The sequence below is a fragment of the Talpa europaea genome (assembly GCF_964194135.1).
Source record: "Talpa europaea genome assembly, chromosome: 1".
NCBI classification, from domain to species: domain Eukaryota; kingdom Metazoa; phylum Chordata; class Mammalia; order Eulipotyphla; family Talpidae; genus Talpa; species Talpa europaea.
In genome coordinates, this window is record NC_140073.1 from 7185063 (window position 1) to 7199664 (window position 14602).

The 14602-nt window shown below is 61.0% G+C and overlaps 1 protein-coding gene across 1 annotated transcript; it reads right to left on the minus strand.

Annotated features, from left to right (window-relative positions):
* Positions 1 to 1938: 1938 nt before the first annotated feature.
* ZP1 (zona pellucida glycoprotein 1) lies at positions 1939 to 8941 on the minus strand (the record flags this gene model as incomplete). The annotated part of the gene is made up of 13 exons (XM_084254302.1): positions 1939 to 2081; positions 2310 to 2426; positions 2540 to 2624; positions 2674 to 2726; positions 3846 to 4036; positions 4141 to 4330; positions 4409 to 4554; positions 5911 to 6008; positions 6078 to 6265; positions 6866 to 7006; positions 7182 to 7524; positions 7793 to 7914; positions 8758 to 8941. The coding sequence occupies 13 exons, from the start codon at positions 8939 to 8941 to the stop codon at positions 1939 to 1941; spliced, it is 2001 nt and encodes a 666-aa protein (XP_084110428.1).
* Positions 8942 to 14602: the final 5661 nt, after the last annotated feature.

Here is a 14602-nt window from a genome sequence, read left to right on the forward strand (position 1 = left end):
TAAGAATTTCTGAGAAAATACCATGCAAAGAATCTGCTCACATAATCACGCAACACTCATTATACTTCACGGGCTTGGTTTCCATCAAAAGGAAGCGAGGCCGTGGGCAACCCCAAAACGCGGGAAAATGATAGGAAATGACAAGATGTCTGCCTTTAGGCCAGAAAAGGCGGAAGCGTGGCTGGTTGCATCTATAGAGTGATGCTGTTTGAACAGTGCCCAGATCCCGTTCACAGAAGCACCTTCCGTGCTGTTGGAGACACTTGTGATGAGCTTGCTGGAGGCAGGGCTAAGAGGAAAGGGCCGCCCTGGCTGGAAGCGCGACCTCTGGCCGAAGAGCAAGTCAGCCTGGCCCCTCCAGCTGAAGAGCCAGAACAAGAATTCTGTGTGGTGGCTGCGGGAACAAGCTCGTTCCCCCAAATCTATAAGCTCATGAGAGTCTAAAGAACCAAGCAGGTATGTGATGGTTCTCGCGTGAGATGGACGCCAGATGTCCAGGGGGACACGTCACACACCTTTGTCTCAGGTCAGTAGAGCTGTGTGTGGTTCACAAGTGCAGGTGAACACGTGGGGGAAACGGAAAGCTTCTCGGGGAGGGGCAGCGCCTGGTCAGGGGCCCAAGATGGCGTCCATGCGAGGTGGACAAGTCCCTTTTGGTTTTCTGACAGTCCTCACTTATTTCACACAGACCCCAACGAGTCTATCCCGTAGGCCCCGATACAAGCCAGGAAGTGAGACAGCCTGCGGTGTCCGGCCACAGGTGGGAAAACAGCCTCAGAGAAGTGACTTAACTTCCACAGCAAGTCCTGTCCCTTCCCGCCTGCAGGGGCTATTCTGCGGCCTGCACCTGGGGACTCGGGAAGGCGGCATCCCCCAGGCCCTCATCTAGGGCTGCACACTTGTCCTCATGTGCGAAAGAAAAGACAACAGGTAGGCAGTAGGATCAGGGCAGGGCGGGGGGAATTCTGACAGCCGATAGTATTGGCGAACTGGCTGACGGCTATGCACTATTCCGGGGTGTCTCATCAATTCCTCCCACCCAACACCCCCATGCAGACAGGCGCTATTCCCACTCTAGAGGGCAAACTGAGGCCCTGCTGGGTCCACCAAGTATTGCTCAACCAGGAAGAAACAGAGCCCAGGCTGTGACTCAGCCTGACCCCAAACCTGTTTGACCAGGACTCCCCCGCCAGTGGATCAGGGCTGGAGCCTCAGCACAGGAACAAGGCCCAAGCCCCTCCAGCTGTAGCTCAAGTCCTCCCAAAGGCCCAGAAAGGTACCTGAGGCCCGGTTCTGACTTCCTCCATGCCAGGTTATGCTCCTTGCCCACCAGAGACAGAACCCCACCCCAGCCCGGAATATCTGGGTATCCCCCAGTGAGCAACCTGCTGCCCAGGCAGAGACGAAGGCGCATGTCCTACAAGGGTAAATGAAGGTCAGCAGCACAGCCAGCACTGCTTCGGGCATCTGGTGGCCATGCCCACCATGCAGTCGGCCCACGGCCAGGGGTGGGAGGGAGCAAGATGCTGGGGCTGGGAAGCACCCGGCCTCCCTGGGGGTGGGCTCGGGGGCTCTGGCGGGACTGAGGAGCTCCTCCAAGCTGGCCTAGGTTCTTTTGGTCCTGTGAACTCTGGGGTCCCCACATCCATGCAGCAGCCAAGCAGGGTGCTTTGGGGTCTGGGGAAGGCCCCCAGGCCACGAGCCAGGCCAGCTGCTGGCATTCTGGGACCTGCCAAGATTTGACCTGCCTCTGCCTTGCTTGTCCTGTTTTCTCCGTGAGGATCATGGCCTTTTCCTTGCTAGAGGACTCAGACGCCACCCAAGCATGCGGTACGCAGACTGCAATTCAGTGTCTCAGCCAGAGGGAGTCTGGTCTAGTCGCAAGGAGACGGCACAACTGCTTTTAGTGGGTTGGAAAGGACAGTTTATTGAGCCCATTCACCCTCTGCCATCCCGAAGTTTCCGGACCCGGACCTGCCTCAGGCCCACAAAGACCCCAGCGCCCAGGACCAGGGCGACGGCCAACAGTAAGGGCAGCACCCAGAGCAGCGGCCACGGGCTGGAGTTCCTGCTTGGAGTTCCTGCCGGAGAGAAGTGGTCGGAGGCTGCAGGCCTGGACGAGGCCCCCGGCCATCCCCTCCATGCCAGCCTCGGCATCACACTGGGCAGGGCTGAAGCTGCCTTCCTGCCGCTGAGGCAGATTTGTCTTTGCCCAGTTCCCCACTGGACGCAGTTGTGCCGCCTCCTGCCCTCGCAATGCCTGGAACACCCCCATTTCTGCCAGCACCCCGGGGGCCAAGACCTGGTACCTGCGGGTCGCAGTGGAGGTTCCTGTCGGTAAGAATCCTCAAAGCTCACTGGCCCTGGGGAGCTCACGATGTTCTGGGGGCTGGTGGTGTTGAGGGAACCGGAGGATCGTCGCCGTCCTGTCGGGGGAGAGCAGGGACAGCGTCTTGGGCTGGCCTACAGCCCCTCGAGGCCCCGAAGCCCAGAACAGGCCTGCAGAGCACCCCCCCACCCCGCCCCCGCCCAGACTCACGTGGATTCCCAGGGTGACACGACGGCAGGCAGGTCTCCAACCCCGACGACGGGGCGCACACAGAGACGCTACAGAAGAAGTAAACCTGGGGAAGGAGGACAAGGTCAAGGCGCCTGCGGCTGGACGCCACGGGCGGCATCTGAGGTAGGGACGTGGTGCAGGACCCGGGCCCGGTCCATGCTGCTCCCTGCCAGGCAGGCGAGGAGAGGCCTGGGCACCCCGACTGTGGACTGAGACTGCAGCCCCTGCTGTTGTGCGTCAAGGCTGCAGGAGAGGCTTCCTAGCAGGGGAGCCTCCCTGATGCTGCGGCAGTTGGTGGCGGAACCGCCGTCCTCGACAGAGCCCCACCCCAGGCTGCTCCCCTCCACCCCCAGGGCTGCCTCTGACTGGAGACTCTGGGAGGGTGGGCTCGTCCCCTCGCTGCACTACTGATTGGGAGGTGGGCTCGCCTGCCCCCCTCTTGCTGGCGCCTGGTGACATGTGACTCAGGCAGAGGGGCGACAGGTCGCCACTGCTGTCAGAGCACAAGGCAGGAGGCAGCTCCCCTGGGAGTCAAAGTGGGAGGAGAGGACTTGAACCAGCCCCCACTGGGCCCAACCACACAGATCCCTCCATCAGGAGCCTGGGGTCCCCGGGCTCAGAAAGAGGCACACAACCGAGATGAGAACCACAACCGAGATGAGAACCACCTCCCGTGCTCTGGGGGAGTCTGTCTGGGAGGGAGTCCATCTGGGAGGTGCTGACACCCCTGGAATACAGGGACACCACAAAGGGACGTGTTGTTTAGGAAACCTGACACCCCTAAGCTTGCTGTGTTTCCTTCTGGGAAGGCGCTGGGTAATAACTATTCGAAGCAGAATTAGGGCCTCCCTGGTGATGCAAGGGGTTAAGTCTCAGCACTGTGAAGCTGTCCACAGCCTCCAGCCAGAGAGGTGACCCACATGGCGCAGCAGACCTCTCCCAACTCGCCCGCCGATCCCCTCAGCAGTGTGTTTCAGTCAGTCTGTGTGTGTGTGTGTGTGCTGCTCCCCACTCTGTCTCTGGTGAATCCTCTCACCGCCCTGCGCTCTGGCTTGTACCCCAGTTCTTGTATGCATCAATAAATCTTAGGAAAAAATTAGGTTGACCACAGTGTTTCTAGATTCAGAAGCGAGATGACCAATGTTCAGATTTTGGGGTTTCTGTCCCCCCCACTTGAGTTATTAGGGGTCACCTCTGGGCTGAGCCAAGGTCAGGACCTGGGCGCCCGCCCTCCACGACACCAGGTCAAACCAATCCCCCGGGAAACTTCGTCTCCCTCAGCTGCGGGAGTGCTTGTCAGATGGGGAGCGGGCACGAGGTACACCGGCACTTCCTACCTGCTTCCTGAGGACCTTGTGGGGGTCCAGGAGGGCGAAGGTGGCAACCGTGAAGCGCTGGTAGTGGGAGGGGAAGGGCACTGTGGCCCTGTCCACGGGCACCATCTGGGTCTTGTGACTGTCGTCCTTGAAAGGGCACCTGGAAAGCAGAGGAGTCAGGGGGCCTGCTGGAGGGGCAGGTGGCAGGGCGGGGGGGGGGGAGCAGCTGGCGTGCTGGGGGGCCCTCCGGCCCAGGCCCCTCACCCGTCTGACAGGATGGTCCACTGAGGTTGCTGGAAGGGGTTGACGCTGGGAGTGGCCCAGCACTGGTGCAGCACCAGGACCAGGCTGGGGTCCACCCGCTGCAGGAGCCGGACCTCCACGTGGACAGGCTGGCGGAGCAGCCTCACGATGGGGTAGTCGCCCTCCTGGTAGTAGGAGCTGAAATTGGCATCTGCAGGGAGAGGGGCTAGTGAGCTGGTTGGGGGGGGGGGGGAGGGTCCCGGGGTGGGAGGGGAGGCTGGGGGCGCACCCTTGGCGATCCGCAGCTCCATGGGCAGGGGGCCGGCCTGGCTGACAGCAGCGGGCTGCTGCGAGGGCGATGGCAGCAGGGCAGGGAGGATGTACGCTTGGATGGGCAGGAAGTCGCTGGTGTTGAAGACGCAGCGGACAAGAAGCCTGAGGTCCAGGTGTGAGGACGGGGGAGAAGACAAGAGTCAGGCATCCTGCGCTGAGTAGCCTGCAGGGGTGTGGGTGCCCGCCCTGGCACGCACCCCTGCCAAGGAGGCGCAGGCCCCTCTCCCACCCTGTCCTCGGCCCATCTCGCCCTCCTGGGGCGGCATCTAGCACAGGGCTGGGGGGGGACCCTCCTGGGCTGGGCAGACGCCATCTGGCCTGGCCTTGCCAGGGCGGCCCTGGGCCTGAGTCTTCTCAGCAGTTCCTGGCCTCGGACCACAGGTGAGGGGTTTAACCCGAGCCTGTCTGCTCACTGGTCAGAGGACCGTGCCCCCGAGGGCGGCGGACAGGGAGGAGAAGCATCGCTCACCTTGTAGAGCGCTGGCCTGCCACAGGGGCCTGTGACCTCTCACCTGAGAGCCCCCGCACTCCTGGGGGCTCATGCGCAGCTCCCCACAGGCGTCTGCGAGTGGCTGACCCACCAGCCCACCCCACCCGCTCCGAAGCGCTCTGCCCGTCCCTCTGCTTAGCCAGTGCCTGGCCGGGCGGTAGCCTGCAGGTGCTGCCTGTGCTAACAGGCTCAAGTGAGCCCACCTTGAACGCAAGGCCTTTCTGCGAGAGCCCCTGCTCATTCCGCAGGCCACAGCTGTTTCCCAGCGGCACAACCACCCCCCCCCCGCCCCCACCGATCCTTCAGCAGCTGGGGGCATTCTGGCTGGCTCCCAGCGCTCTCCCCACCCTGTAGTGCTTAGTGTTCTGAAACACGACAGCTGAACTCTGACCCCACAGGGCTGGGGGTGGGGGGGCACCCAACCCTCCCCACCCCCTAAGCTGGCCTTCCAAGGTAGGCACAGATTCCCGTGGGGGCCCTGGGCTGGGGGTGTGGCGCTGTCACCTAAATCAGCAGGTCCTGGAGGCCCCCTTCAGCCAGGGCTCCCCTCCCCTCCCCCACCCCCCCAGAGTGCTTCATCACAGTATCTTTTGCCTTATCTGTGAAACCTGGAGGTGGCAATGGCCACAGCCTCTTCCTGGGGCCTGGAGGGGGGGCTTTCAGCTTAGTTCTGGTTGCTCAACTCAGCTCTTGGAGGGATAAAGGCAGGGGGCTCAGGGCTCTGCCCCGCCCCCCGCACCCCCTCCCCTGCACTACGAAGGCTTCTACCTGTCAGGCTTGGGCAGACCCTTCAAAAAAAGCCCCAAGGGCCCCAGTGAGGGGCATTCCCTCTGCCCCGCAGGGGGAGCTGGAAAGAAGTCAGTAGCTCATCCAAGGTCACACGGACCTTGACCAGGAACCCCGATGCCCCCAAGCTGGTTCTATGCTGGGGGGTCCCTTCACACCCAGCCCCACAGCCCAGCGCTCACTGGAAGGTGCCGTCCCGAGTGATGGATCCCCGTGGCCCCACTTGGACGTTAATGTCGGACACCAGCTGGTTCTCATAGATGAGCTGGTCACCAAGCACCTGTGGGGGAGACGGCCGGGTGAGGCTCTGGGGTGGGGGGTGCTGGGCGCCGCCCCCGCCCACTCCTACCTGGAGTGTGGTGCCGCAGTGCGTGAGGGGGAAGCGGAAGGCCACGAAAGCCCCCGTCTCCTGGGCCCGGGCGCAGCCTCGGGGTGCGAAGGCCAGGTGGATGTTGGCCAGCGAGACCCGGTGTGCCAGCGCCGTTTCCTGGGACACCACCAGGACCGCGTGGCCACTTCTGAAGCACTGGACAGTCACTGGGGCAAAGACAGATCAGAGAGGCAGAGCAGGCCTCGGGGTCAGGCCCCTCCACCAGGGGAGCATTGACCTCAGAGTGGGAGACCTGGACTCTCATTCTCTACTTGTGTTCGCTGGAGCAAACCCTTTAGGGACCCAGTTTTTCCTATGCTTGGGACAAAAAAATAGTTGATCTATACTCTGAAAGTAGGACAGGGGCCTCCCTGGTGGCGCAAGGGGTTAAGCACCGCGCTATGAGGCAACCTGCAGCCTCTGCAGCACGACTTTGATCCCCCGCAGGCCAGGGAGATTCCCACATGCGCAGCAGACCTCTCCTGTCTCCCCGCTGCTCCCCTCAGCAGTGGATTTCAGTAGATCTGCCTGTTCTGCTCCCTAGTGTCTCTGGGAGTCCTTTCACCCCCCGCATCTGGCCTGTACCCCAGTTCTCGTATGCATAAATAATCTTTAAAAAAATAAAAGTAGGACAGGCTTAATTTATCATCCAAAGTAGCGTGCGCTAGGCTAAAGGTAGGGGTCTCTGCTAGAGGGGGATTAGACAGTTCTAGGGACAGCTTCAGGATCCAGGGGAATGGGACCCTGTTTGGTGCAGAAAATTGTACCTGTGTTGCCATAGTAACAGGGCACCACTCTGGTGTTGTCATAGCAGCAGCCAGCCTGCTGACAGGCTGCCTTTGAACTTCTCACTTGGCAGGGGATGTGCCCAGAGGCCACCTGGCACTGGTCCTGGGTCAGACGGGTACCTGGGGTTGGCAATAGTGTGGTAAGGACATGGGATGGATCCCAGCGGGCAGCAGACTTCCAGGGAAATGAAGGCAGGTGGCCTCAGAGCCCAACAAAGGGCTTGCAGGCTGCCCCATCCCCCCGGCCCACTGCAGGTCCCAGACACAGGTGCGCACCCAGGGACGCTCCGCCTACCTGTGTAAGCTGGCCTGTCCTCTTCCCAGAGTCCCCAGGTGCTCCACTGGTGTTGGGTGGGAGTGGGGTGGGTGGGCGCAGATCCGAGGGATGGCGAGGCAGTGGCTGGCTGGACGAAGCCAAGCTCTGGGTACTGTGCGCTGGGAGAGGTGTGGTCAGAGGCAGGGTGGAGGGACTGAGCAGACGGGGTAGAAAGTGAAGCTGTGGCAAGGGGCGCCTGGTGGGTGTCCGGCGTCCAGGCGAGGTCATCTCGGGGGCAGGTCATGGTGACGTTTCGGGTCCCAGCTACACGACCACTGGGCAGGATGGCTTCTATGGACACCCTCAGGTGGAAGCTGCCGTCCTACAGGTGGGAGGCCGGGAGGAGAGCAGCCAGGTGTGGTCACTCATACCCCGGCACAGGAGAGGGCAGCCGGAGCCCAGCTGGGGGCGGCAGGAGCTGGATTGGTGGGCGGGCCCCAGGAAGTGCCTGCGCCTCACCTGCTCATGGAGAGGCCCTGGGCTCCCGCCATCCCGGGTCTTTGGGGCACCTCTCCTGCCCGACACTAAGGTCCGGCTGCTCCCCAGCCAGGGTCACCCCCATCACCCCCTCAGCAGTTCTCAAGCCCTACCTTCTCCAGCACAAGGCAGCCTTTGTATTCAGCAGAGAGGATTTTGGGCCCCTCGGGCTTGGAGGTGACCCAGTGGTAACAGACGGAGCAGTTGTTCACCTCGAATAGGTTCCCAAATTCATCTGGGTGGGGGAAGAGAGAGAGGCCAACGGGAGGGTAAGGCCTGAAGCTGGAGGGAGGCTGCCGAGAAGACCCCTACTCCAGCAGGAGAGCCGCTGGCTGTGTGGCCTCAGGCCAGCCCCTTCCCTCTCTGGTTTAGTTTCTTCCTCTAAGAAAGTGGGGCTGGAACTGGCCTTGGGCGCTTCCCTGCTGGTGGCGCCCAGCCGCAGGCAGGAATGAAAAGCCGGTGGAGTAAACACGAGTGGGGAGTGGGGCGCAGGCACGGGGCCCAGGATTTCACAGCAGTTGTCGACACTCGGGGAGGAGGCAGCAGAGGGGCGGGGGGAGTGAGCTGCTCAGCTCCCACCCGCAGGGGCAGGATTCAAACCTGGGATTTGCTAGAAAGAGCCGATGGAGCTCTCTGCCAGGTGAGCTGGCTGCTGCCCCCACCAAGGCTCGCCCACCGCATCAGCCCAGCGGGGCCTGGCCCCCCCGGTGCAGCACACCCCACGGCGAGTCTTACAGGTCAGGAAACGCAGGTCCAGAGAGGGCGGGTCAGTTGTTGAGGATCACACAGCTCACAAGCTGCTGATTCACATCCCGACTCCAAAGCCACGGCCTTGGTCCCCACCCAGACCTCAGCCCCGGGCCTCTGCCGCTAGATGCAGCCGGGGCGCCCGCGGGCTGCTTACAAACGCAGAGTCCAGGTCCGACCGAGAGGACCTGCAGCTCGGCACGATGGCCAGGGGATCCCCTGCTCCTTGGGTGACCTTCCCTGGGAACCCGGGGTCCGCAGCATACCCGCCCCCTCTCCGTGCCCTTCTTGCTCCCACGGCTGGGCGGGTGCCCGTGCAGCCCCCACTCACCCATCGCCTTGAAGTGGACGGTGTGGCCTGGCGGGGGGTACACCAGCAGCTGCATGCTCTTGAACCCACAGTCATAGCGGTACCAGAGGCCTCGGAGCCCGGGCTGGAGGTGCGGCCGCTGATCCTGCCCCAGAGTGGCTGCTGGCAGCAGCAAGAGCAGCGCCACCCACTGACCCCAGGCCATGACCCAGACTCCCGCCCTCAGCTGCAGTGTGGACCAGCGCAGCCCCCACGCCCAGGGGGCAGCCCTTATATGGGGGAGGAGCAAGTGGGCCTTCTAAGGGCCAAAGGGGCCCCACCTGGATGCAGGGCTGCTGGTCACCAGGGACTCTGGTGAAATTCCTACCCTGAAGCCTGGGGAAGGCCCCCTCCCAGCCCCACCCCAAGGCGCTGCTCCAGGAGCTGCCCCTCACCCTGGCTGCCTGCGCATAGCTGGGGGCGCTGCTGGCTGGGCTGAGTGCTTCTGGCTGGGGCTTTGGAAGAGGGAGGAGAGACAGCTGGAGGGAGCGGGCTGGGTTCGGGCCAGAGCGGGTTGGTTGTCTCCCACATGCCTCCTCACCCTTCCTTGACTGTCAGGCTCCCCAGGGCCTCCTGCCTGCCTTGGGCCCTGGGGCCACTGGGAACTGCAGGGACGGGGTGGGGGGGGGCGGCTGGCTAGGGGGATTGCACCCCACTCCTCGGGGCTTTGCCCGGCCCACAGGGCAAGCCCTGGGGCACCTGCCCCGCCCTAAGAGAATGCAGGGGAGAGGGCACAGGGGCCTTACAACCACTGCGCCTCCACCATCAGCCACCTCTCCTGGGAGGAAGGCGAGGAGTCAGCGGCTGCTTCTCATAAATAAGAGGGAGAGTGGGCAGCTCGTGGCACGGTGGCGTCCTGGATGCCATCCCGGAACAGGAGGGCGGCGGCCAGCTCCGGCACTGGCTCATCCGAGCGTGAGGGCCGCGCTGACCGCGCGAGATGGCCGTCTCGGGGGGCCTTGGCGACACCTGTCCGCGCGGGTTCGCTGAAGTCTTCTTTGAGGACGTGTGTTTGCCTGTTCTTCCCTCGTATTTATTTATTTATAAGCGTTTTTCCCTCTTTCAAAAATTGGGTTTCGGCTGTATTTGCCCCCCTCGGGCTTCCCGTCAATCTAGAGCAGCTCCAGTAACAGCTTCGATTAAAGGCAGCTGGAGAAATGTCCGCAAGGCGAGCTCCTGGGCTCCAGGGCGTTCCCAGGACCACACGCAGCAAGCTTGGGGTAGGTCTCTCCGCCCGCAGGGCAGGGGCAGGTTGAGACCCCGACCCAGCAGGTGGGGTGAGGCTTGTGTTTCTGGAAGAGGAACTTGAGCAGAAGCGCGTGGCGCCCGGGACGCAGGGACGCGCGCGTGTGCGGGGGGGGGGGATGCTGTGCTGAGGCGGGGGGACCTGGGGGAGGCAAGGTGGAGAGAGGCCCCTGAAAGCAGGGGGTCAAGCTGGTGGGGGCCGGATGCTGGATAGGAGAGGGGGGGTCGGCAGGGGAGGGGCTGGCGAGGGCACTTTTCTGAGGGACGTCGGAGATTTTCGACTTTTTGTGTTGAGATTGTTTCCGACTTACTGAAAAGAGCTTCCGTATACCCTTCACCCGGACCCCGCCCAGCCAGCCGTCCCCAAGGATTCACTGTTCACTGTTTTTGGAACTTTTTGGTACATTTTCTGTGTTTCTCTCTGTGGTTAGTGTGTGTCTTACGGGGGTGTCATTTTCAGACCATGTCATTCTCATGCCTCAGCAAACATTCACCCAGCTCCATCACTTCTCTCTCTCTCTCTATCTCTGTATCTCACACACACTCTCTCTCTCTCTCTCACACACACACACTCACACACACTCACACACTTTTTCTTCCTTACTGTAGGGTAAATGAAACTTATCAGGCTTCTCCGCCCTCCCGCCATTAGCATTAATGATAGACCCCTGCGGTCCCACACGTGTGCCTGAGGGCGCACCCCTGAAGTAGGGTGTGGGCACGCATAGGTGGGCACACCTGGCTGAGAGACTGGGCAAATAAGGGCGGTGTCATGGGGCTGCCAGGAGAACAGCAGAGCGAGAGCAAGAAGAGAAAGCGCAGCAGCAGCTGCAGCAGCAGCGCAGACCCTGAGAGCGCAGGAAGCCCGGAAGAGAGGAGACGCGCGGGGGGCCGGGAGGTCTGCCAGTCTCCTGACCCCCAGGGCCGCCTGCCTGCCGTGTACCTGGCTGCCCACTACAAATGGTGTAAAAAGCTCAATAAAAGCCTGAAAAGCCACCGAGGGCTCCAGGACTCTCCTTGACCCGTCTGCCCGGATCACGGGGAACCTGCCCTGTGCCTTCCTGCCCTGCACTTACCCTCAGTGGGTTGCACACACGCTGGTTCCCCCTTTCCGTCTCCATACGGCATAAGAGCAGTAAAACCAGGAAATCCTCCCCGATGACACATCCGTCTACTCTAAAAACCGTGTTCAGCTCACCAGTTGTCCTTAAGACTGCGACTTCTCCCTAAACCCAGGTCTGGTCCAAGGTCAGGGCCAAGTTTCCTGTGCCTGCTCCAGTCTGAGACAGCCCCCCAGGGAGTCCTGGTGGTGCCTTGTTGGCCGGTGAGTGGCCAGGGCCCAGGGGGCTCAGCCAGCAGGAATTTATTTTCTCACAACTCTGGAGGTTGGAAGTCCAAGGCCAAGGCGTCAGCAGGTCTGACTTCTGAAGTCCCTTCTTTGCGGGCAGCTGGCACCTCAAAGCCACTATCTTCACACACAGTCACATGCGGACATGCCGGGGTTGACATGTGAATGGGGAGGGGACCAAGTTCCGCCAGGAGAGGGGGGTGCTCCCACAAACCAGGTGGTCTACCTCATTCTAGCAGGAGGCTCTTCACACTGCCTTGTCTTCTTGCTACAGACACACTTGATGGAGCGGGTGGTATGGGGTTGGCTGGGCCGCTCCACTGAGATGTTTCTATGTTTCTCTCTGTAGTTAGTATGTGTCTTATGGGGAGTCACTTTGACACCACTTTTAGCCCCTTCACCTAATCCCATCGCTTCTTTATCCATGGATTAGCTTTTGACTGTCCAACGAGCTTTTCCGTAATGGGGGAGGTTTAAATGACAGAGGAGTCAGGAGACCTGGTTCTCTCCCGGGCTCCCTGCTCAGGAGCAGAGGGAGGGTCTCCAACTGCACGGTGTAGGGGAGCATGTTATGCTGGGGAGCAACCAGAAAATACCCAGAGAGGAGTGTTCTAACTGACCACGGACCTTGCTAGGAGAACAGCGAGTATCCCAAGGCCCTGGATTGCAGGGAAGGGACAGCGGCTTCCTCATGGCCTGGGCAGAAGGGTGCCTTGAGGACAGTGGCACCAAACCACCCTGGGGGGTGAGCCCGGGGCCCTCGGCTTTGATTGCACATTCTCTCAAGGACTCATGGGTGCCAGAACTCAGCCCTGGATGGAGCCAGGCTCCTCTGCTCACCTGCCAGAGACCTTGGGAAAAGTCCCTTCCCTGCTCAGGGACATCTGTATAATGGTCCGGCAGCAGGACTGGGCTGCTGTGAGGACAGTCTGCCTGGGGCCGTCATCTGAACAGAAGCAGCGAAGGACTGGACGGCAGCCCTGGCTTTCCTTGGCTGGCCCGAGGCTTGATTTGGAATCACGGTTCCTACCAGGCCGCTTTCTAAGCCTGGGTTTGTTCAACGCTCTCTTATCTCTTTATATTGAAAGCTTGGACTTCAGTTTCTTAATCTGTAAAATGCAATAAAACTAGACCAAATTACGTGGGTTGCTGTGAGATTTCAGTGCTGGGGGTTTCTCTGCCCTGTTATAGCCGAGCCCCTCCATTTTGTAACAAAAACTCCCCTAGACTAAAAAGGAGGAGTAAACAGAATTAAATTCTGACAACCCTCTGCTTTCTCGTCCCCGTCCCTCCCTTTCACTAACCTTTTTTTTTTTTTTTTTAATTTTTTTTTTTTTTTAATAGAGGCATGTTTTTATTTATTTATTTTTGTTTGTTTGTTTGTTTATACATGCACTGGGTACAGTCAGAAGCGCGGGAGGGTGAGAGAATTCACCAGAGCCAGAGCGGGGAGCAGAGCAGGCAGAAGGACCGAAGTACACTGCTGAGGGGAGCAGCGGGCGGCAGGAGAGGTCTGCGCGCCATGTGGGACCCTCCTCCGGTAGCCGGGGAGCAGCCGGGGATCAAACCGGCGCCGCAGAGGCCGCGGCCAGCTTCGCAACCCAGCGCTCAACCGCTGCGCCACCGGGGAGGGTCACTAACCTTTAACCTGAACGCATTTCTCTCCGATCACATTCCCCGGAACGTGGAAACGGACTGTGTCACCTCTCTGCAAAAATTCTCTGTGCGTCTTTGCTGTAACATGGAAAACAAACACCTGCTGAGTGTTGGCGCGTGATGGGCCAGAGGAGACGCTCGCTGCAGAGAGAGGGGACCCCCCCCCCCGCCCCCCAGCTTGGAAACGCTAACACCCAGTCCTGTCACAACCCCACACGCCCTCACTTTCTCCCCACCATACAGTCGCGCCGGCCTGTCGGGGAGCCAGGCTTTAGGGGTCTAACCCTGCCCACTGCCTTGGTGAGCGCCTGGAATAAGAAGGCCTTTGTGAGACGGCGTCCTCGGGGCGCCGAGCTTGGCTTTCTGGGAGGCCAGCCAAAGCCCAGGTGGCGGCTGCACGGTCTCCTGGGCTAACAAAAACCGGGCGGGGCCAGGCACGCGGGGAGGGGACTGGGCAGGAGAGGAAGGGGAAGGGGCCTTTCCAGGCGGGGCTTTGACACTGTGACCTGAGATAAGAAATCTGCATTTGGTTTCTGTGCCCGACTCGGCACAGAAACTTGCAGTTTCCCGTGATAGCAGCAGTGAAGGTGTCTTTTCCCAGGCAGCCGCTCTTGAGAAGCACCCAGGGTCGGGGGTAACCGTGTGGATGGGGGGCTGGAATTTCCTGTTTCCAACTCTACTGTCCCCTGACCCAGGAGAGCAGGAGCAGGGCTGGAGAGTGAGTTCAGTCCCCAAAGGCCCAGGATTTAACTGACCCTCCTCTGTAAGGAGGTTTCCCTTAAAGGCCCCGCAGGATGGAGCTCAGAGAGCGTCCTGGCTGCGGACACGGGAGTCTGGGGGTCCGCTCACGGGGGCTCGGAGTCCCTTCCCATGTGTGTGCCCTGCGCATCCCTTCCATCTTCCTGTTTTCATTCTATTTTTTAAAGATTTATTTTATTTGAACACATAAGAACTGGGGTACAGGCCAGAGGTTAGGGGGATGGGGTGAGAGGATCACCAGAGGCAGAGTGGGGAGCAGGAGGGGCGGATCTACTGAAACACACTGCTGAGGGGAGCAGCGGGGAGTCAGGAGAGGTCTGCTGCGCCCTGTGGGTAGCTCCCTGGCTGGAGGATCAAACTGTGCTGCAGTGACTGCGGATTGCTTCTAGTGCTGAGACTTAACCCCTGCGCCCCCAGGGAGGCCCACCATCTTGCTGTTTTTAAAGTAAAATGTTTCTGTGAGCTCCACAGTCTGCTCCAGCAAAGGGATCGAGCCTGAGGGGGGGGGGCTGGGCCCCCACTCTGTAGCTGGCGGGTCAGAAGCCCAGGGGCTCCTGGACTGGATGCTGGGTCTGGAGGGGGTGGGAGGCCGTCCAGTAGGACAGAACCCTTCCCCTGTGGGCTCTGACTCTCTGGAGAGCATCGGGACTGAGCGGGGGAGGGCCCCCCCCCGCCCCCCCCCCCCGCTGGTGTTAGAGACGCTTAGCAGGCGGGTAGGGAACCTCTACATCATCATAGGGAACCCGGCAGGAGGCAGGTCACTGCCTTGGAGACCTGCAGAGAGACCCAAAGCTAGTGCTGTGGGCCCTGTTTGCCGTG